Source organism: Rhinatrema bivittatum, chromosome 3, assembly GCF_901001135.1.
Source record: "Rhinatrema bivittatum chromosome 3, aRhiBiv1.1, whole genome shotgun sequence".
Taxonomy (NCBI): domain Eukaryota; kingdom Metazoa; phylum Chordata; class Amphibia; order Gymnophiona; family Rhinatrematidae; genus Rhinatrema; species Rhinatrema bivittatum.
In genome coordinates, this window is record NC_042617.1 from 518,011,285 (window position 1) to 518,035,443 (window position 24,159).

The 24,159-nt window shown below is 52.5% G+C and overlaps 1 protein-coding gene across 1 annotated transcript in view; it reads left to right on the forward strand.

The window, feature by feature from the left end:
• NUGGC (nuclear GTPase, germinal center associated) overlaps positions 1-24,159 on the forward strand; it is an 864,070-nt gene that overhangs the window by 635,585 nt on the left and 204,326 nt on the right. Inside the window, exon 16 of the mRNA XM_029596224.1 lies at positions 17,366-17,474. Within this exon, the coding sequence (XP_029452084.1) occupies positions 17,366-17,474 (109 nt within the window). The remainder of the gene's footprint in view (positions 1-17,365; positions 17,475-24,159) is intronic.

The window sequence follows — 24,159 nt, forward strand, 5'->3', positions numbered from 1 at the left end:
TGAATAAACAAGGGGTTAAGAATGTATTTTTTGAACCTGATCATTTACAAACTTTTTTAAGCTCAGGTTCCTTGGTAAGTCAAAATCAAGGTATATCTTGATTCACGGTTTGAGATGATAAATGCCACTAATGTCTCTATTTCCAATATTACAACAAACAAGATTTTCTAAATTTCTTTGATCGCTCAAGAATAGGAGCTGTCTTTTGTTTCATTAATATTACATGGAATAATGTTGCAGCTATCTTATTCTATGTATAAAGTAATAACATTATTTCTAAAATATTTAATTGTTTAAAGATAGTAAACTGCATCAATCCATTGTATTTTCTCTTATGTTTTTACCTGTATGGAAGGTTAAAAATTCTATAAATAAAAAATTTAAAAAAAAAAAAAATTTTAAGGAAGCAATCTGGGGTCCACTGGTGGCCCCCCCACCTCTTCCTCAGATCTGTCATTATTGTAAATGCTGTCTTTTCGCACTTTCTCCTAGTTTCAATGTTTCACATCCCCCCTCCCTCTCAAACCATCTCCCAAACATAAATCCATGCTGGGAGAGGGATAGGAACTTATCCATTTCCAGCATAGTTTCTGTTACTAGATGCACTGGAAGTATAACTACATACATTTTACACTTCCAGCACAGTTTATGACAGAAACTGCTCTGGAGCACTCTGGATGCAGGTAAGTTGTCATGAACTCCTCCTGCTTGATCCACAGCTGAGATCAATTTCTTCCACAAGAGCTTTGTATGCACTTTAATCCAGGTAGTAGTGCTGAAATAGCTGAAGCCTGTTGTAGTCCCAAGTAGCTATCACTCCTCTCAATACAGGCCTGGGGCCTTGGCATGGCTTGCCACACTAGCAAATCTCTTCAAGGCTCCCTCAGGTAGGGATACCAGCAAACTAGGAGAAATGTTTATCAAGAAGAAAAAAAAACAAAAAAAAAACCCACAAAAAAAACAAACAACAAAAAACAGTTCAATATCAGTTCAAGTCCATTTCTCTTTCTTAACGCCTTGCAGTAATACTTCTATAAGGTCAAACAGAAAAACAAAACTGCAATCAAAATACTAGGGGTGTGCATTCGGATTGACCGCATTAGTAAAACGCAACTCATATTTTTTTTTTACTTAAAAAATTGATTCGACATAAACGATCGGATTTCCCACATATCGAACATAGATATGTTCGATATGTGGGAAATCGCGATTGTTGAGCCAAAATAAAAATATAAATCCCCTCACCCTCCTTAATCCCCCCCCCGACTTACCACAACTCCCTGGTGATGGAGCGAGGAGTGAGGACGCCATTTCTGCAATCCTTGGCGAGAAGCATGTGACGTCGGCGGCACGTCGAGTGACGCCGGCGTCACGTGATTCCCGGCTCGTTTGCGCCGGACGGCTCGTTCGGCCCAAAAAGAACTTTTGGCCAGCTTGGGGGGGCCTCCTGACCCCCCCAAGCTGGCCAAAAGTTCTTTTTGGGCCGAACGAGCCGTCCGGCGCGAACTCGCCGGGAATCACGTGGCGTCGCGTCACTCAGACGCGACGTCACGTGATTCCCGGCAAGTTCGCGCCGGACGGCTCGTTCGGCCCAAAAAGAACTTTTGGCCAGCTTGAGGGGGTCAGGAGGCCCCCCCAAGCTGGCCAAAAGTTCTTTTTGGGCCGAACGAGCCGTCCGGCGCGAACTCGCCGGGAATCACGTGGCGCCACGTCACTCAGACGCGACGTCACGTGATTCCCGGTGAGTTCGCGCCGGACGGCTCGTTCGGCCCAAAAAGAACTTTTGGCCAGCTTGAGGGGGTCAGGAGGCCCCCCCAAGCTGGCCAAAAGTTCTTTTTGGGCCGAACGAGCCGTCCGGCGCGAACGAGCCGGGAATCACGTGACGCCGCGTCACTCGACGTGCCACCGACGTCACATGCTTCTCGCCAAGGATTGCAGAAATGACGTCCTCACTCCTCGCTCGATCACCAGGGAGTTGTGGTAAGTCTGGGGGGGGGATTAAGGAGGGTGAGGGGGTTTAAATTTTTTTTTTGCACATATGTACATATACCCAACTCATTGGATTTTTTTTATGTCCATATTGGCCGCAAGTGGGACCCCCTTTCGGACATAAAAAATATGAACATAAAATTTTGCTCTGCACATCCCTACAAAATACCATAATATCAAATATGTCTGTTGTCAGGCTCTCCTCCTGCCTGAACCGTCCTGTTTAGGGATTCAGCACAACTCACCCCTTCTCTCCTATAGTTGTGCTACAGTCTGCCTCTACCACAAACAAACAGCCAGCACTCCCTTTAGATAGTGCCTTGTAATAAACAGGGGGGGGGGGGGGGGGGAGACAATCTACCCTCTGTAAACTTATTTTCTATTCCCTCTTTCCTTCCTCCAACACTTACTCCATTTCCATGCTGGATAAAGACACATCCTCTGTTGGTAAATCCATGTCCACCTCCTCCATACCCACTGAGCAGCTCTCTTCATATTCTCTTTCACCCTGGGACACACCCTCTTCCTCCCACAGCATGGACTCAGCTGAATCTGATTCACCCCTATCAGCTTCAGCTGTTGCTTCAGCCTTCTCCTGGACTCGGACATTCTTCTGCTGCTCTGGAAGGCTGGGTATTGTAGTTTTCCCATGGTACCCCTGGTGTCTTGAGCTCTCTGTGGAGAGAGCTGCTAACTTTTGCTTCCCTTCAGGGGAACCTTTCCTCTGGTGTCTTGAGCTCTCTGTGGAGAGAGCTGCTAACTTTTGCTTCCCTTCAGGGGAACCTTTCCCCTGGTGTCTTGAGCTCTCTGTGGAGAGAGCTGCTAACTTTTGCTTCCGTTCAGGGGAACCTTTCCCCTGGTGTCTTGAGCTCTCTGTGGAGAGAGCTGCTAACTTTTGCTTCCCTTCAGGCAGGGCCGGTGCAAGGGGATTTGGCGCCCTAGGCGAGCCTTCTTCCTTGCGCCCCCCCCCCGGTCTCGGCCCCGACTCCTACCTCATTCTCAATCACGCCCGCTGACTGGGGTTTTCTGGGTCGCGAGCAGATTGGGCACTGCTTGCGGCCCGCCAAATCTCCACTCCTCTTTGCTACCACTTGCGGCCCCATATGGCTCGCACCCAGTGGCGCACCAAGGGTCTCCGGCGCCCAGGGGCCAATGCATTTGTGTGCCACAGAAAATCAGTGGCATCTCTAGACAGAAGAATTTGTTTTGGGTGGGGGGGGGGGAGCCAAAATGACATTTCTTCATCACACCCACCTCTATAGCATGGATCCTGCTTTAAAATTGGTTATAAAAAAAAGTGTTGTTAAAAAAAGTCCAAAGGGTCCTCTGCATTATTTTAAAAAGCTGGCCAGTTTCACACTTCTAGTAAAACTACTATAAAATTATTTGATAGCCTCATTCAACTAATTCTATATGGATTATGAGAGTGAAGTCTGGAATATATAGGAAGGGACAGAATGTCAATATGAATCCTGCACTTCCAGTTCTGAAATTCTGTGCATCCACTGAAATTCCCCCAAACAATGGAGCTTGGATGTTTCCCTTACAGCTCATCATACTAAAAGATATTTTCAAATTCTGGTGTCACCTCACAGTAACAGCAGCACAAACACCTTCCACTGCCAGACACATTGTGAACTAACATAAAGCACCGCAAAAGAGACACCCAAAATCTATACTGCAATCCCATCATAACATAACAGTAATAACACCAAGGACTCAAACAACAATAACCCTACCTGTGAATAAGCAAGGGTAAATATTACACTGGGTCCTAGAATACCAATACACCACCTACTGAGGAAACAAAACAAACCCAATTGCTATAGATCCCTATGCTAGCAGAATCTCTCATCATGGTCACACACACAGAGCAGAGACAGACCTTCACCAAATACAGAATACAAAATAAAGGAGCACAAATTAGAAAAAACTGAAATGGAAACCCCAAGAAGCCAGACTCTGTGTATTAGCAATGGAAAAACAGAACAACCATTCCTCATAAAACAAATAAAATCAAGAAACAAAGCATCAGTTATAATAGTAAAACCATACTAATAAAATATTTTAAAACTACTGATAAATAGAATTTCTATTAATTAAAATCATATACATTTTTTACAATTTCCCAAACACCAATAAAATATTTCAAAACAGTACATATATCAAATAACACACAATAATTAAAACTAATAAGGATTTTAAAAAGCCCCTGCTGTCCATACATGGGAGCTCTTGATTTCCAGTCACCCTGATATTGTCGAGGATTAGGAGGTTATCCTCTCTCTCTCACACATACTCACATGTCCATTCTCTCTCACACATACACTGTCACATACATACACATTCATGCTCTTATACCCAACCATAACCTCTCGCTCTCACAGACACTGACACACTCTCAGGGTGTAAGACACTCTCTTCCTCCCCCCCCCCCCCCCACTCACACACACTCTTACTCCCCTGGATTTTCTCATACACACTCATGCTCTCACTGGCTCCCTCACATACACACAAACACACACTCCCAGGCAAGCTCCCACTCGTTCTCACACAGACACACACACACACAGGCAAGCTCCTAGTCATTCTCACACTGAACCCCAGGCAGGCTCCCATTCATTTTCACACCACTCCCTCTCCATCCCCCAGGCATGCACACATTCATTCTCACACACACAGACCCCCAGGCAGGCACCAATTTATTCTCACACACACACATACACCACAAACAGGCAGGCACATATTCTCACACATACAAACCCCAGGAAGACACCCATACATTCTCATACACAGACACACCCTCAGGCAGGCACCCATGCATTCACACACATACACCGCCAGGCAGACTCCCATTCATACACATGCACACACTAAAGGCAGAGACCCCCTCTCTTTCTTTTGCCAGCAACCTCAGAGCCTCTCTCATCCCTCTGCTGCCACTGTCACTGCTGCTGTATGGCTATTGCGGAGGTGCTGATTGCTGCTATTGGCACTGAAGCCCATTCTGCTGCCTCCTCTGTGCAGGCCCCATGGGCTTCCAGTTCCTCTATGCTGATCTCGTACATTGTGAGATCCGCATAGAGAAAGTGCTACTCTTGCACATTCCCAAAGATTACATGTTCCAATCAGTAAAAAGTAATTTATTTCTTTTTACATTTGCTGTCTGATCTTAGTTTTCTAATCGGTTGGTCACAGGCTTTTTTTTTCCACCTTCCCTTTCTTATTTTTTTGCCAATTCTTTTTATAACATATTTCTTTTCTCTCCATCTGTCTGCTTCCCTCAAACACACAGTCAGGTTCTCATTCTCACATGCTTTCTCTCTCTCACATACACAGGCATTCTCACATGCTGTCCCTCATACAATTATTTATACACAGTCTCTCTCTTGCACATCCTGTCTAACTCTCACTCCCACATGCTGTCTTGCTCAAGCACAGGTTCTCACTGTCACATGCTCTCTCTCATACAATCATTCCTACACACAGGCTCTCACTGTCACATGCTGACTCACACACACACACAGGCTCTCTCTCACTCCCACATGCTGTCTTGCTCAAGCACAGGCTCTCACTATCACATGCTGTCTCTCACACACACAGAGGCTCTCCCATGCTGTCTCTGCAAACATTCAGGTCTTCACTCACACCCACACACACACACAGTCTCTCAACTCATCTCATACACGCACACATACACACTGTACAAACCCTCAGTCTCTCTCTCACCTCTGGGCCTCCTCTTCACGGGCCACTGCAGGATGGGCTCTGCAGCGGCCCCGGTCTTCTCGAGCCGCGCTGATCCTCTTCTGCACGCGGCTGATGCTCCTCCTCTTTCCTGCCCGCGCGGCTCCGGCAACATTTTTCTTCCGGGGCCGCGCGGGCAGGAAGGAGGAGAAGTTCCTGCATTGGCTGATGCTCCTCCTCTTTCCTGCCCGCGCGGCCCCGGCAACATTTTTCTTCCGGGGCCGCGCGGACAGGAAGGAGGAGAAGTTCCTGCATTGGCTGATGCTCCTCCTCTTTCCTGCCCGCGCGGCTCCGGCAACATTTTTCTTCCGGGGCCGCGCGGGCAGGAAGGAGGAGAAGTTCCTGCATTGGCTGATGCTCCTCCTCTTTCCTGCCCGCGCGGCCCCGGCAACATTTTTCTTCCGGGGCCGCGCGGGCAGGAAGGAGGAGGAGGAGCACCAGCATGTTTAGACGGCATGGTCCTGCCGATCTTCTTGCTGTGTGTATCCGGCACACAGCATAGCAGTAGTTCACCGCTCAGCCGCCATTGGGATGACGTCCACCGGCGGCCATTGGCCATCAGCGGCTCGGCGCCCCCTAATGCTCAGCGCCCTAGGCGATCGCCTAGTTCGCCTAGTGCTTCCGCCGGCCCTGCCTTCAGGGGAACCTTTCCCCTGGTGTCTTGAGCTCTCTGTGGAGAGAGCTGCTAACTTTTGCTTCCCTTCAGGGGAACCTTTCCCCTGGTGTCTTGAGCTCTCTGTGGAGAGAGCTGCTAACTTTTGCTTCCCTTCAGGGGAACCTTTCCCCTGGTGTCTTGAGCTCTCTGTGGAGAGAGCTGCTAACTTTTGCTTCCGTTCAGGGGAACCTTTCCCCTGGTGTCTTGAGCTCTCTGTGGAGAGAGCTGCTAACTTTTGCTTCCCTTCAGGGGAACCTTTCCCCTGGTGTCTTGAGCTCTCTGTGGAGAGAGCTGCTAACTTTTGCTTCCCTTCAGGGGAACCTTTCCCCTGGTGTCTTGAGCTCTCTGTGGAGAGAGCTGCTAACTTTTGCTTCCGTTCAGGGGAACCTTTCCCCTGGTGTCTTGAGCTCTCTGTGGAGAGAGCTGCTAACTTTTGCTTCCCTTCAGGGGAACCTTTCCCCTGGTGTCTTGAGCTCTCTGTGGAGAGAGCTGCTAACTTTTGCTTCCCTTCAGGGGAACCTTTCCCCTGGTGTCTTGAGCTCTCTGTGGAGAGAGCTGCTAACTTTTGCTTCCCTTCAGGGGAACCTTTCCCCTGGTGTCTTGAGCTCTCTGTGGAGAGAGCTGCTAACTTTTGCTTCCGTTCAGGGGAACCTTTCCCCTGGTGTCTTGAGCTCTCTGTGGAGAGAGCTGCTAACTTTTGCTTCCCTTCAGGGGAACCTTTCCCCTGGTGTCTTGAGCTCTCTGTGGAGAGAGCTGCTAACTTTTGCTTCCCTTCAGGGGAACCTTTCCCCTGGTGTCTTGAGCTCTCTGTGGAGAGAGCTGCTAACTTTTGCTTCCCTTCAGGGGAACCTTTCCCCTGGTTCTTCTCCCCAAGGTAGGGGAGAATCTTCTTCCTTCCCCCCCCCCCCCCAGGGGTTTGAGCTTGCTGCAGCTGCTTCTGCCTCACCCCAGGTAAGCCATTTTCTTCACCTTTTTGCTGAGGTTTACCAAGGCAAGGCGCCTGGGTGTAGCAGGGTAGCTGCAGTTTGTTCCTTCTCCTTTCCCCATTTTCTGTTCTTCTATCTTTAGGGTCTAATTTGATAGTTTGGTTTGTTTTGTTCATTTGTTTGTTCCTGGTTTGTCTGTAGGCTTGTGGTTTTTTTGTTTGTTTGTTCCTTGTTTCTTTTGCTGTATTGCTTGTGGGTTTTTTTGTTCTGGTTTATCTTTTCGTGTGTACCTCAGTTCTTCCCTCCCTCCCTCCCTATTTTTTTTTGTTTGTTTTCCCCTCCCCCATATTGGTTTCACCACCGTGCACAGAACCTCTTTAGGTCTGTGCACAGCTTTATCAACTAAGCCTTAATTGGCCCCTCTGAGTTTCCTGAGCTTTCTTCCCTTCCTCGACCTCCCCCCTCCCTCCTTCCTTCCTTCCTTCCTTCCTTCCTTCCTTTTGTTATCTTAGTTTTTCCTCACCTCATACCAACCCCGAAGGCTGCGGGTAACAGCAGAGGCACGTTTTCACCGGCAACATTGGCTGTTATAGTGCAGAAAGGCCCCCTCCCCCCTATTGTTATCACCAGCAGCACCATCAGTGCCTTGGGTCCACCTGCAAAGCTATCATGCCCGGGAAGGGCCCAGCAAGGTGGCACAATAAGAACTCTACAAAGCCCAAGCTCCAGAAAGTAGAGGAGCCTGGAAAGCCAGCTGGAGGTCCCCGTGATGAGCTGGGGCCTGGAAGGCCCCTCTATGACCTTCCATAGACCGAATGAGACTGGAGCTGCACAGCTCGTTAAAGTACAATGGGCCCATCGTCTGGGACAGCGGAAAAGACTCCCTGTGCTGCACGCACAGGCGAGGTGCCGGCCGCAGTGGAACCCCCTCCTGTGAAGGAGGGCTTCATGGGTGATGTCACCTCCTGAACACCATTCCAGAGACAGCCAGCGCCACCTGCATGTGATGCCCAAGCAGAAGCAACTAACACTAACCTTGACATTAATAGTGAGGGTGGGTCGGCTGCAAACCTCCCCTCAGCCAGTGACGTTCTTAATCACAAGGGGCCTCTCCACCAACTGCCCCCTGTGAGTACTCCAGTATTCTCCTTCCCATTGGCCACCGGCATCCCAATGAGAGACAGAAAGGCTGGAGGTAGCCCTACCCCTCCCACCATCGCATCCCATGGCACCAGTAGCGGAGGCACCGAGGGTACTGGTGCTGAAGCTCAAAGAGGGAGGAAGAAGAGTGAAGACCAAGTGGGTGGAGCCAGTTCTGGGTATGCCTCCTGTAGTTGCCCGGTCATATGCGGCTGTCGCAGCTGGTCCCCTCCCCACCACTTCTGTTGGCAATGGAGCGAGTAGGCCACGCCCCCCAACCTAAAGTGTCATCACGGGGGGACGTTGCAGCCTCAGCCGGAAGCACGCCATCCGGTGTGAGATGCTGGCTGCATCCGGCATACAAGAGTACGCACTGGAGGCGGCACAGGTCGTGGGGGCGGAGAATGTCCACTTGGCCAGCAAAGAGAGCAGCATGGTGATAATTTATTTTCGCGCCCTGGTTACCGGGCTTGTAGTTGACGGATTGTATCACTCTCCGGAACCATTTGATGCACTGAGGTGCGAGTGGTGTTATCCAATGTCCCGCCCTTCCTCACAGAGGCCGAGCTGAGGCAGCAGTTCGGTACCCTGGGGGATGTGCATTCATCGATCACGGACCTGCCCCTGGGGTTTAAGACCAAGGTGATGAAGCACGTGGAGTCCCACAGGCATCAGGCATGGCTTGTGCTTCCCAGGGGGATGGACGGTATTGAGGGGTAGTTCCCTGTGTGGGATGGGGGCCGCTCTTATAAGATCTACTATACCACCCTGGAGGACTGGTGCTATCTTTGTAAAGAGGCGGAGCACATTCGGAGGGACTGTCCTCAGAAGCAAGGACAGGCCCCGGCAGAGAGTGTGAGTGCCGCCCCTGCAGCCGGTCCTCCCGGAGCTACAGTGCTCCAGAGCGGCACCCCAGACGCCAGGGCCCCCTCACCCTTGGAGAAGCCGTCTGTCGCTCCTGCTACACGTGCTGAGCCTTCGCTGCCATGAGCTGCCTTGCCTCGGCAGGACTCAAGGGACTCTCCACCGTCGCCAGTAGCGGCTAGCCCCTGACGTGCATCTTCTGTAACCGGAGAGATGACAGGCGACCCCGGCGCAAAACGTGGCAGCTGGGAGAAAAGAACTAAACTGCTCAGTGCTGGAGGAGTGGATGATGCTTCGCCCCCCTCTGGTGCTGAGTCTGTGGCTGCGGGGCCCCCACCGAAGAGGGGGAGTGGAACCCACGCTCGCCGGAAAGGTGCCATATCCGGAGAAGATGTGAAACGGGGCCCTCCCTGTTCGAAGGAGGACACCATGGATTTGAAACAGGAGTGGGTCGGGAAGGCAGTACCGAGGGGAGAGGTGGGTGAAGGGAGTGTAGTATCTGACAACCTATCTTCATCGGATACAGCGGGGCAGGATGTCTCTCTGCCTGCTCCCCTTCCACCCATTGCTTCGTTCAGGAAGAGGGGATTCCCGGAGGACGGGTCGAGCCGCGGGGTTACTGCAGAGGGGCCGGCCTGGTCCTTTCATCCTGAGGCTGGCCCCTCCAGCCCGAAGAGGAGATCCCCACCGCACATCCCAGGCCTGCCTGCCTTAGACGCATCTGGGGCTCCTAAGCAGGTCTGGGATGCCGACTGTTTTCTCGAACTTGTCTGCGGTGGGCCTCTGGAGTCCCCCTTCCCTTTTACTCCTCTTCTGGACCTCCCCCTGTATAGCCCGTTCCCTGCTGATGGCTCAGATGAGGCGCCTGTTGTTACATCGACCTCTCCCCGCCCGAAGCCTGAGGTGAGCACTCCCTCCGGGGAAGTGCTGGTGGGGAGAGGAAGGCCTCTGGAGTCAGAGGCAGGGATAAGCAACATCTCAGAACCCTTAGAAGGGTCTCTGGTCGGGGATACGTGGATGGGAGAGGAAGCAGGTGGGGAGGAGGTTCCCCCCCCCCCCCCAACCCTCCAGGGTGCTCGGTGGTTCCCTCTACTGTGGAGGCTTCCATCCAGGAAGAAATGGACACGGGAACCCTTCCTCACTGCTCACCTCTGCCTGCTGAACAGGTGGATACTGCCCCAGACCTCAGGGGGAGGTCCAGTTCCCATCAAGGTGAGGTAGGGAATGAGGGTCATTCCCAGATGGGAGGGCTGGCAGATTCCGCTGAGTCCAACGGCCTCCCAGGACCCTCATTCCCTTGGCTGAGCCAACCCTCCTCCTGTCACCTGAGGAGGTGCTCGGCGAGCCTGACGGGTTGGAGAAACAGGACCAACATGGGGCAGGTGACCCCTTGTAAGTTGCTGCCCCATGCGACCATTTGCATTGCTGATAGAGAATGGCTCTGACATTCGGCACATTGAACGGCTGCAGGAGGAGGTCTCCGAAGGCACTGGGTGCTCTCCTTCCTTAAGGCGGAGGGGGGGGGGAGGTATTCTGTGTCCTTCCTTCAGGAGACCCTTTCCACCCCAGAGACTGAGGCAGCTTGGCTCCTGGGGTGGCGCGGCAGGGTGGAGCTCAACCACTCCGTCGGGCAATCCGGCGGGGTGGCCATCCTGCTGGCAGAATCCCTGCACGCCGAAGTGCTGGATGTCCGACCTGTCGTGCCCGGTCGCATGCTTCACCTCAGAGCCCGGATCGAGGGCTGCACGATTAACCTGGTTAACGTGTACGCCCTGACCGCTGGACCCGCACGTGAAGTATTCTTTCGCCAGATGTCAGCCCATTTGGACACCCTGGACGCCGACGAGGAGGTCGTGCTCGGGGTTGATTTCAACTGCACTCTTGAGCGCGGTGACCATACGGGGAGCGACTGGCACCCCGCCTCGTCGGCTGTCCTGAGGGAGGTGGTTCCCCGCCTGTCCCTGGTTGACGTCTGGCGAACACAACACCCCGGGGCATCTGACGGCCACACCTTTATCATGGTGCGGTTCGGACAGGTGTCTCGCTCTCGGATCGACTGTTTTTGTTTCTCCTTCGGGTTGATGTCATGAGCCCTTTCTAGTCCCAATGAGGTGGCAACCTTCATGGACCATCACGCGGTGACCGTGAAGGTGAGGTTCAACCCAGTCGGGCCTCGTGCCGCCTATTGGCACTTTAATAACTCGCTTTTAGAGGAGAAACGGCTCGTGACGGCGGTCCGGGACTTTTGGGGAGACTGGTGCGAGCTCGAGTTGGACTTCCCCTCGCTCGCTGAATGGTGGGATGTGGGGAAGATCCACCTCGGGCTTCTCTGTCAGCAATATGCTAGAGACGTTAATGGGGAGCGGCGTCGCGAGACGGAGCAGCTCAAGGGGGAGCTGCTCACTCTCGAGGCGGGGCTCTCTGACGCCGAGCACCAGCTGCAGGTGGAGTATGAGGAGAAGAAGCGCACCCTTCGGGCCCTCGAGGAGCGGCGAGGCAGAGGGGCTTTTGTGTGCTCGCGAGTCCAGTTCCTTCGTGAAATGGACTGCAACTCGCGCTTCTTCTACGCACTTGAGAAGAGGAGTGGGAAGAAGGGGCGGATGACGTGTTTACTCTCCGCCGACGGAACCCCCTTCATGGAGCCAGAAAGGATCAGGGCGAGGGCATGGTAATTTTACTCTGCCCTCTTCTCTCCGGACCCTGTCGATCCCAATGCCAGCATGGACGGGCTTCCTGTGCTCAGTCAGTGTGACAGAGAAAGGCTGGAGGAGCCCTTTACTCTGGCCGACCTCTCTGCTGCGCTGAGCCAGATGCCCAACAATAAAACACCGGGCATCGATGGACTGAGAATTGAGTTCTTCACCCATTTTTTTGATCTCCTAGGACCTGACCTCCTGCGGGTCCTAGAGGAAGCCTGGGAGAACGGCGCCCTTCCCCTCTCCAGCCGTCGCGCGGTGCTGACCCTCTTGCCCAAGAGTGGGGACCCGCGCGACATTCGGAATTGGCGTCCACTCTCCCTGCTATGCACAGACTACAAGATCATAGCCAAAGCGATGTTGCAGCGGCTGGGGTCTGTGCTAGCGAGTGTGATCCACCCCGACCAGTCCTACACCGTCCCGGGCCGCACCATTTTTGACATTGTTTTGGTCCGGGACCTTCTTCATTTTTGCCGTTGGGCCGGTCTGTCGGTAGGCTTTTTGTCCCTTGATCAGTAGAAGGCCTTCGACAGACTGGATCACACATACCTCATGGGAACCCTTCAGGTATTCGGATTCGGCCCCCATTCATGGATCTTCTCCGTGTCCTGTACTCTTCTGCGGAGTGCCTTGTTAAGGTCAACTGGTCCTTGACGGCGCTTCTGGCATTTGGTCGAGGAGTACGTCAGGGGTGCCCGCTCTCCGGACAGCTCTACGCCCTGGCCATCGAGCTGTTTCTGTGTCTTCTGCACAGGCGGCTCGTTGGCTTCGTGCTGCGAGCACCGGAAATGCGGATCACCCTGTCGGCATACGCTGACGACATACTCCTCATGGTCCAGGACCTACTTGATTTGGAGAGGGTGCGAGCCTGCCAGCGGGTTTATTCATCCGCATCCTCTGCCCGAATCAACTGGACCAAAAGCTCCGGACTTTGGGTAGGGCCGCAACAGGTGGACGTGCCCCCTTGCCAGATTGATAATTTTTCCTGGGGCAGGGGGACCCTGAAATATTTGGGTGTCCACCTTTCCGCTGCAAAGTCTGCGGCCCCGGCAAACTGGAAGGAGTTGGAGGAAAAGATCGCAGTTCATCTGGGGGCGTGGAAGGGTCTCGTTCAGCTAATGTCCTTCCGAGGGATGGCCTTGGTGGTGAACCAGCTGGTGTCCAGCATGCTGTGGCACCGGCTGGCCGCCCTGAGGCCGCCCTCGGAGTTCATATCCTGGACTCAGAGGAAGTTGCTGGACTTCTTCTGGGCCTGGAGGAGGCACTGGCTCTCCTCGGGTGTCCTGGGGCTACCCTTCAAAGAGGGGGTGCAGGGGGTGGTGGACATATGATGTAAAGTCCATACCCTGCGGTTCCAGGCCTTGCGGAGATTCCTGTATGCAGACCCGCCTCTGCAGTGGAGCCTGCTGGGGTCTTTATTTTCCTCCAGCAAGTGGGCGGGTTGCGGTATGACTGGCAGCTGTTGGTGATTGATAGGGAATTGTACGCACGCGACTTCCCGTTGCTGCCGGTCTCCTATCAAGACATTTTCAAAGCCTGGAGTGTGGTCTCTGGAACACGAGATCCCTCGGCGCCCCTGAGCTTGGATAGTCCAGAAGAGCCCTTTATTCACAACCCCGCTCTGGTTGTGAATAGAGATGTGAATCGGAACCGGAATCTGTTTGGGTTCCGATTCACATGGTGGTTTTTTTTTCCATCCGGCCCGATCGAGGTTTTGTTTATCGGCTGCGCCCGAGCCGATAAACAAAAAACCCACCCCGACTCTTTAAAACTAATCCCTTAGCTTCCCCCACCCTCCTGACCCCCCCCCCCCCAAAAAAAAAAAAAAATTGACAGGTACCTGGTGGTCCAGTGGGGGTCCCGGGAGCGATCTCCCGCTCCCGGGCTATCGGCTGCCACTAATCAAAATGGCGCCGATGACCCTTTGCCCTTACCATGTGACAGGGTATCCGTGCCATTGGCAGGCCCCTGTCACATGGAGGGAGCACTGGATGGCCGGCGCCATGTAAAAAGTTTTTTGGGGGGTCGGGAGGGTGGGGGAAGCTAAGGGATTAGTTTTAAAGGGTCGGGGTGGATTTCGGGGTTATTTTTGTGTGCCATTTTTCACACCCTCCCCCAATACAATAAGAGAACCCCCACGAACAATATCATGGGGTTTTCCTATCGTTTTGGGGGAGCCCCTGATTTCTGACGACTTTGAAAATATACGATATTTTCAATCGTCTGAAGCCCAATTCACATCCCTAGCTGTGAATGCCCTGGAGTCCCCTCTGGTGCACCGATGGCTCATAGAGTCCGGGACCACACGGGTCATAGATCTCCTGAGCACAGACCGGCGATGTTGGGTGTCCCCAGAACGCTTGCCCAACGTATGGGCATGGGGCACCCGTACATAGCCGGTCAATTGCTCAGAGAGATACGGGGCCTTTTTACCCCCTGGCCCCTGCAACCCATCCGAGGGGGTCTTTCAGGCTGGGAGTCCCCACCCCTGTTCTCCCGGACCTGACCATCGGCCCCCTGATTCACCAAGGACCCCCTCGACCTCCCTGTCCCCCTTCCCACAGCCTAAGCAGGCTGCAGGAGTTGCAGCAGGTTCCTTTTCAGGATGCCACGAAGACGGCGGTCACTGAACTGGTACACGACCGTGTGCACCAGGCTACCCTCTCCAGCCGCCCAGACACACCCTGGTGGAGAGTTTTGGGTGATGCGCAGGAACCCCGGTGGGAGCAGTTTTATTCGGAACTGATTCCGAATCCCACCGGGGACCTGAGCTGGCGCATCACCCACGGGGCCGTCGCAACAGGTAGACTGATGGTATACATCAGGGGTTCAGGAGGAGGGTGCAAGTTCTGCGGGGAAGAGGACTTGCTGGAACACATTTTTCTGCGATGTCCTTGACTTACACTCTTCCTCGTAGAGCTGAAGACCCTCCTCCTCCGCTTCTGGCTACAATTCAGCCCTCATTTGTTCCTTTATGGCCGCACCGCATCCAAGAACAAGAGGCTGAAGGCTAAGGACCACCTCATCAACTATATTCTGGCCACCGCGAAATACGTCATCCATAAGACCAGGACTGTGGTGTTAGATGGTGGCATCCCGGATGGCTGCGTAGCCCTTTTTCGAGGTGTGGTGCGGGCCAGAGTGAGGGCCGAGTACACTTATGCTACAGCCACGGATACGATAGACACCTTTATCTGGGGATGGGCAGTGGCAAACGTGCTCTGCACGGTTCACGATGGACCCCAACCTTAGTTAGCCTTGCACGTTTAGGACTTTGTTTTTGGGCAGTGGCGCACGCCCTCCACGGAGCGCGTGCATGGGAGCAGTGAGGTGTTTCCGCCCTTAGTTAGCCATGAACCTCGGGGTCCCGCTTGGGCAAACAGGAGCAACCCCGAAGCCTCCCTGCCAGGGTTACGGTTCCCTTTCCTTTTCCCGGTCAGTGTCCCATTGCAGCCTCTGGATGCATACCTGGCAGTGTCCCCCCCCCCCCTTCCCCCCCTTCTGTTTGAGCCACTTTGTGTGTCCTGCGGGATGCAGGGCACAGTTGTTTTTCTTTTGAATCTTTGTTGGGAGAGTGGGCTGATGCTCCTCTCCCGGGATGTACTGGAATGGTCTGAAATAGGCCCCCTGCTGTTCAACCCTAAGATTGTTTGTCGTCTTTTTACTCATGTTCGGCTTTCTACACCTCCAGGACGGCTGCGTGCTGCTCTTCTCATTACAGTTCATATTCCGCTCCCGGCAGGGGTTTTTATTGTTTGGGGAATGGTGGAGGTCCCAAGGGTGGAGGATGTGGCACAGAATATTGAGACTGGGGGGGCAGGGGCAGCATTTACAATAATTACAGATCCCTAAAATTTAAATGGGGATTGGGGGTAGGGGTGCATGATCTGATAGGGCATATTTAATAGTTTGTGGGGGAAGGCATAGAATTGGGCCATAGGTCCTTTACATTTTTAAAAGCACTACTTAACTGGATGTCTTTTGAAGATATCCGATTAAGTAGCAAGTTATGCAGCCACACAAGGCTGGATAATTAAGAAATTAAACTGGTTATATTCAAACATAGCCAGTTAGGATTTTTAGTTATCCAGCTACAGGTAGCTAGCAAACTTTAAGTATGTATATTCAGTGGGACATTTATCCCACTGAATATATAGTGCAAGTTATCCTGCTAACTTTAAGTGGATAACATTCAGCAAGCTGGTGAGTGGATATATTACCCCCATAGTTTTTATACTCCTAATAGGAGCTTTTGTGCACCTAACTTATCTTGTGCCCATATCTTGAATTAGGAGCACAAGCTTATGCGCCTAACTTTTGTACTCTTAATTTGAGTTCTGTGACTTGTACTTCTTTCTGTGCACAAACATTGCTTTCAGTGCAGAAAGCTTTTACTGAAAACATAAATCATTTTATATGCAGAAAACATGCTTTTTGTGCACAAAACATTTTTGCTAATAAAATCCCAACTTCAGTTTCTGACATTGGAACATTAGTTTGGAAACTCTACCTCAGACTAGGAGTTAAGTTTACAGGATTAAAGATACACAAGGTAAACCAGCACATCTTTCTACATTAGGGAGTAATAGTTAATGCCTTCATTAGCATGGGATTTCCACATGAGGGTGCTAAGGAATACACACCGTTCTAAGCACACATTTTTTTTTGTGCACAAAACTCCTTGCTGTTTCAGCAGTTAAATTCGTAAACAAAACGTGTGTGCACAAAAGACTGTGGGGCTCCATGACAAATGAATACTGCTGAAATTAGGCTGGAATAAAACTGTAAGGAGCAGGAGAGTGAGGAACCATGACTGGTGGACTCTGGAAAAGAAGACTGAAGGGCTCCCCTGCAAGGACATGTGGCATAATGGCATATTGGGCATGCCCACTGAGGTACAGTCAAAGTTCTAGAAAAACTTTGACATAAAAGTTCTGGGCCACTTTATTGAATGATGTCACTCACTTGTGAGAACTGCCATACTGTTTGAATTCAGAGAAATTGCATAACATTTGGAGTTATAAAGCTTTCTGTTAATCTGAATTGGGTCCCATCATGTTTTCAGAAGCATATATGTTGCTGTCTCTGAATGTTAAGTATGAAATCATATTCTATACTGAGGTTCATACTCAAAGGCATTTAGCCAAATAACTTACTAGTTATCCAGCTAAGTGCTGACTTTTGAATATTTTGGGCACTATCTGGCTAAACTTTAGCAGGATATCCTATTATTCAACTAAGATGTAGCCAGATATTGTGGCAATTTGGGAGCATTTTTGGGAGAAGTTAGGTTAGTCAGCTAAGTTATTGATGCAAAGTTAAATGAATTCTTTTTTTATTTCTTGAAGATTGATGCTATCTTTGTTGGTATTCAACGACTTATTACTGAGGAAAAGGAAAAAATTTACAAATCGCTTTGGATTTCCATTCAAAATGACTTAAAACCAAAATATAAAGGTATTATTTTACATCATTTTCTTATTAAACATTTTGGCCTAGATTCATCAATAATGCATGCGTTATCAAAAAAGGGTCATGTTTATGGAAATTGGTAAGTTAGCACAGCATGTGCTGAGAGAGACTGACTACCTACATGGGCCTCCATAGTAGTTAAGTATTTATATCTCTATAAGAGAGCCACATGATAAGTCAAGGTGAGGTGTTAGTGGTGGTTTAGGGTTTAGGGGCCAGTTTCACATGTAGAGTTAGATCTACAAACAGCACAGTACACCTTGGTGAAGATTTGATGTCATTTGGAGTGAGGAAAGTCTCACAAAGTTGAAATTTTGTACTATGTTATCTCACCCTAGCTTGATGGACTCTATAACAGGGTACCATCAAGCTAGGGTGAGAGAATATAGTACAAAATTTCATCTCATGCATTATCGCATGTGAAAACGCCATAACGAGCTTTCATGCATGACCCCCTTCTGTTGAAAAGCATATTTGCTTTCGTATGTCTCAGTGCTGAAATGTATATTTTTGTGTCTTGTAATTGTAACCTTTCCTATACAGCTATATGTTAAGGAAATGCTGCTTTGCTGTAAGATTCAGCTTGTGCAATGCAATCATGGCAATTTTCAGCTCTGCAGTTAACTCAGGACCAGTAATGAGATGCCTAGTGGTTAGAGCAGTGGGCTATGAACCAGGAAACCAGGGTTTGAGTCCCACTGTTGCTCCTTGTGACCTTGAACAAGTCACTTTACCCTCTATTGCCTCAGGTACAAACTTACAAGCAGATACAGTAAAACACGGCCGCAGTTACCCTGTTTCTAACCCGCTTTGGACGCCCAATTTGGATGCGTAAGGCGAACCCACGATTCAGTATCTGGTCTTATGCGTCCTTACCGCTTGCCAAAATGGACGCGTATCCGTCTCCGTCCGCCGCATGTATATATGTTAATGATCGATTTAGCTATTCCCTCTGATACAGTAACGTGCGCCCAGATTATCGTCTTTTTAACCAGGTTATTTGCTGCATGTTTACCGCCTACCCTGACCCTGGCGTTAGTGTGGTGTTCAGTCAGCTTCCCACTGCCTTGAGCGCCCGGCTGAAGCCCAGCAGCAGTTCTCTGAATCTGTTCTGTCGCGCTGCAGTTCATGCCACTGCTCATTAGCTCCGGCCGAAGAGTCATGACTACTGGTTGAGTTGCCCGCAGCAAAAAAAAAAAAAAGTACCACATGCCAGCAACAAAGAGGACTGCTAGAACTTAGCCGCCCAGTCCCAAACCAACCCAATCCACAGAAAAAAATGCTTCTCTCACAAGGGGGAAAAAAGTAATCCAACCTGGCAGCACCGTGCTTAACTTCAGAGTACTTTGGTTCCGTAGGGTTTAGTTTCTGTACGAAAGGAATGGACACCGTATCCGGGGGCTCCTCTGGCCTTTTCGTGGATCTGGGCTCCTTGTCGCTGCTGACTTCCAGTGGGCACGAGCTCCTAATGCTGATAAGATGCTGCTGCGCTGGACCCGGCTGGCGCGCCACTTCCCGAGTGCTGCTTGCATTGCAGGTTAGAGTTAATAATGATCATTCGTGCGGTGGGCCTTCCCGCTGCCTTGAGCGCCTGGCTGGACGTCCAAGCTGCGACCTTGGACGTCCAGCTTGGATGTCCAGCCGGGCGCTCAAGGCAGCGGGAAGGTCCATGAATGGATGCCACGACCTGACCGGCTACGACAGTGGCAGCAAGCCCGGCAGCAACCGGACCAGCGGCACGTCAGCCCCCGCTCCAGCTACTCGGACTCACGCTACAGGGCCCCGGGCAACCCTGAGGCTGAAGGCACGCTCCAGCCTGTGCGGCCAGTCGGCCACCTTGGGCAACTGCGGCAACCCCTGCGTGCTGGAGGAGCCCGTCCCGCCCGACTTCGGGGACGCGTGCCGGCACAAGTCACCACCCCGGCCAGAGCAGCCGCTGCCACCTGCCGCCCCCCCATCCCGACCGAGGATTGGCCACGCTGCACAAGTTCCAGCTCCCCTACCAGGTGACTCCGTGCAGATAGAGTGGACCCAGCCAGTGGGAGAGGAGGTCGGAAGCCTTGACCCTGGAACTGGAGAAGGAGCTGGAGCTGCACATGAAGAAAGAGTATTTCGGTGAGTAACTAGTGTGTGGTACGTGCTTCAGTGCAAACAGATGTTCATGGGCCTTCCCCCTGCCTTGAGTGCCCGGCTGGATGTCCAAGCCGTGACTTCGGACATCCAGCTTGGATGTCCAACCGGGCGCTCAAGACAGCGGGGTCTGTAGGAAAGAACCATCCACTTACCTGGTGGAATGTCATTTGAAATGACAGGTACCAGCGCACCCTGGATACTGTATAGGCGCTGTATACATGGATTGCACACGTCTACCGGTTCATTGATGCGCTTTGGACGCCACTTGGATTTGCATCTGATTTGAATACTGAATCGAGCGGTATGTGAACCAAAATATTTGCGCGGCAAACGAGGGTGCGCCCGGCACTGCCGCACTCTCTTACGCATCCTTACTGTATCAGCCCATTAGATTGTAAGCCCTCTGGGGATAGGGAAATACCTACAGTACTTGAATGTAATCCGCTTTGAAGTGCTGAAAAAAGTGGTATATAGAAGACTAAACAGAAAATATAAAACACCATAACATTTGTGGCGATGATGGGTGCCCCTGGTGGCAGGTCCTCAGCGGTGACTTCAGGCGCAGGGCTAATTATCAAGGACTGCTTCCACAAAGTCCTTTATAGCTGATCCCTTCCTGAAGTTTCTCCCGCGAGACAGGAGTAGAGGATAACCATAAGGCAAGGAGGCTATGGGTCAGCACCACTTATAAGGGAAGGCCTACTTACAACTAGGCCCCTGAGACCAAACTTCCCCCATTCTCCACTAGAGTAAGGGTCACCTCCCTGGCAGCCCTTTAACATAACATATTACATTTAGGCAGAAGCTTCTTATGTACTGAAGTTTATTAATTAAACCAAACTCCACAGAAAGGAAAAACACTCAACAAGCATTACCAACCAAGCTTCTCACTCTGAGTTTCTAGTATACTTTCCCCTGCACAACATGTGGGCTACGTAGGTTTTTTCCCCCAGTACATTCTACTTCCCCCAAGTATAACAGTACTGAAACCTCCCCCACTGCAGGAACGTCTCCTTAGGCCAGCTGCCAGGTCCTAATTACCTCTTTTCCTCCGGCTGCCTCAATTTAGTAAAACAACTCTTGTTCCTGCCACAAGCTCCCCGGGCTGTGCAGTTCTAAAAACCATTTTCTATTCTTCATTTAACTTATCTTCTTTCCAACCCCCACAATAAACATTCCCCTCCTTTACATAAACCTTCCTACTTCAGCTTCTTCCACGCCACCCCACCGGAGCTAATCCCTCTAATTAACCCTCAAGGCAATGCTGAAGACACTTATCCATACCAACTGTTACACAGACATTAAAAGTGAAAAAACCCCGTTAGAGCTGACTTAGCTTTTAGTGGAAAAGGTCTGCCTGGGCTCCATCCCCCAGCCTCAGGCTTTGGATCTTAATTGCCTTCCCTCCAGCTCTCCTCCCTCCTTCTTTGAAGGGCTACTCTCTTTTTATCGGGTCGATACAGTAAGGCCACATTTGCCCCACGCACTGTTCTGATCACATACCGCTTGATACTCTATTTAAATTGCTTGCAAATGCAAGCCGCGTATGCAAAGCGTTAGGGGAAGTGTTAGGCCCGCACAACCCATTTTACTGTATAGGCACTTAATACAGCGCCTATACAGTATCCTAGGTGCACTGGTACCTGTCATTTCAAATGACATTTGAAATGACAGGCACCAGGAAGTGGATCCCAACTTTAACTCAGGAAAACCTAAAAACCGAAAATCCCCTCCTCCCGAAGCGGCTCGACATGTGCCAACTTACCTTTTGTTGCTTTTCAGCCCCTTCCCTTCTCTGCCGCCCTCCGGAGGGGGTAGCCGGCGGCGAAAGCGGCTTGCAGCGTTCCTCCCCCCCCCCCCCCACACAAGTCCTGGTTCTCCTGGCTCGGCGTGAAGTGCCCTCTCCGGCACGAGTGGAGCGAAGCCTTCTTTCGTTGGCCGGAGCACCCGTCGATTTGGGCGCTCCAGCCAATGAAAGCACATAGACGGGCGCACGTGACGCACGCCGTGCCAGTAAAGGTAAAGGACGTGGCCCATGGAGTCCACCTTCTCAGGAGGGAGTGCCTCTACGGCTGGTGCCTCGCTTGTACATGGTGCAGGGGGCGTCTGTTCTGTTGCCGACGGACCCAGGCGTTGGACCCACTGTTTGTTTGCTGTTTGTTCCTTGTTTCTCTTACTGGCACGTCTGAGCCAGTCGGCGACGGAAAAGACTCCCTCTACACCACGTACAAGTGAGGCACCAGCCGTAGAGGCACCCCCCCCCCCTGAGAAGGAGGACTCGATGGGCCACGTCCTTTCCCAACAGCCATCTCGGGCTCCGAGGGCGCCATCTGCGTGCGATGCCAAGACAGTTACTACTAATCTAGGCACTAATAGCGAGGGTAGGTCGGCCACAAGCTTTCCCTCAGCCAGTGACTTACCTGCCCACGAGGGGCCTCAACTCCGGCTGACCCCTGAGGCCCGTGTCCCGGCACCCTCCTCCCCATTGGCCACTGGAATCCTGATGGGAGACATAAGGGCTGGGGTTAGCCCTACCCCTCCCACCGTCACATCTCATGGCACTGGTAGCGGGGCGCCGAGGGTACTCATGAAGACGCCCAGGGAGGAAGAAGAAGGGGAAAACCAAGTGGGCGGAGCCAGTCCCGGGTACGCCTCCTGCAGCTGCTAGGTCGTACGCGGTCGTCGCGGCTAGTCCCCTCCCCACCCATCCTGCTGGCAATGGTGCGAGTAGGCCACGCCCCCGATCTTGAGCGTCATCACTGGGGGTTGTTGCGGCCTCAGCCGTAAACACGCCGTCCGGTGCGAGATGCTGGCCGTAGCCGGCATACAGGAATACGCACTGGCAGCGGCACAAATAGTCGGGGTGGAGAACGTCCACTCGGCCAGTAAAGAGAGCGGCAAAGCGATAATCTATTTTCGCTCCCTGGCCGCCACTCATAAAGCCCTGGTCACCGGGCTCATAGTCGATGGATTATTCCACTCTCTGGAACCTTTGGATGCACTGGGGGTGCATGTAGTCTTATCAAACGTCCCGCCATTCCTGACTGAGGCCGTGCTGCGGCAGCAGCTCAGCGACCTGGGGGACGTACGCTCCTCCATCTCGGTCCTACCCCTGGGGTTCAAGTCCGCGGCAATGAGACATGTGGAGTCCCATAGGAGGCAGGCATGGCTCGTACTTCCCAGGGGGACAGACAGTATAAAGGGTTGGTTCCCTGTGTGGGATGGGGGCCGCTCCTATAAAATATTCTATACTACTCTGGAGGACCGGTGCTTCCTCTGTAAAGAGGCCGGGCACCTTCGGAGGGACTGTCCTCGGAAGCGAGGACGTGTCCCTCCGGAGAGTGTGAGTGCCACCCCTGCAGCCGGTCCTCCCGGAGCCGCAGCTCTCCCGAGCGGTACCCCGGACGCCAGGGCCCCCTCATCCCTGGAGAAGCCGTCTGTCGCCCCAGCTCCACGTGTCGAGCCTCCGCTGCCACGAACTGCGTCGCCTCGGCAGGCTTTGCGGGACTCTCCACCGTCACCAGTGACGGTTGGCCCCCCACGTGCATCCTCGGGTGCCGGAGAGCCGACGGGCAACACTGGCACTGGAAGTGGCGGCCGGAGAAGCGCACAAAGCCGCCCCGTGCTGGCCGAGTGGATGGTGCTCCGCCGAAGAAGGGGAGTGGTACTCGCGCTCGCCGGAAAGGTACCACAGCCGAAGAGGCTGCACCACCAGACCTTCCCTGTTCTAAGATGGACACCTCGGACTTGGAACGAGAGAGGGCGGGAAGGCAGCATCGAAGGGGGAGGTGGTTGAGGGAAGTGTAGCTTCTAGTGACCCGCCTCCAGCGGATTGTGTGGGGCAGAGTGCTTCCTTGCTTCCCCTTCCATCTACTGGCTCGCCCAGGAAGTGGGGACTTCCCGAGGATGGGTCGGGCTCCGGGGTCACCGCAGGGGGGCCTTTTTGGTCCTTCCATCCTGAGACCGGCCCCTCCAGCCCGAAGAGGAGGGCTCCACCGCGCATCACAGGCCTGCCTGCCTTAGACACGTCGGGGGCTCCTAGGCAGGTCTGGGATGCAGATAGCTTCTTAGAACTTGTCTGCGGTGGACCCTTGGAGTCCCCCTTCCCTTTTACCCCCCTTTCTGGACCTCCCCCTCTACAGTCCGCTTCCTGCCAATGGCTCCGATGAGGCACCTGTTGTTCCATCGCCCTCTCCTCACCCGACGCCTGAAGTGCTCACGCCCTCCGGGGCTGTGTCGGAGGGGAGAGGAAGGCCTCCGGAGCCAAAGGTAGCATCTAACAGCAGCTCGGAACCCTTAGCGAGGACTCTGAGTGAGAATATGCAAGCGGGAGAGGGTGCAGGTGGAAAGGCGATTTCCCCCCCCCCCTCCACTCCAGAGTATTCGGCGGTTCTTGACTCCGATGAGGTCTCCATCCAGAAGGAGATGGACACGGAGAACCTTTCCCACTGCTCCCCTCTGCCTACTGGCCTGTTGGATGCTGCCCTAGACCTCAGGGGGAGGTCCAGTTCCCATTCCAGGGAGGTTGGGAATGAGG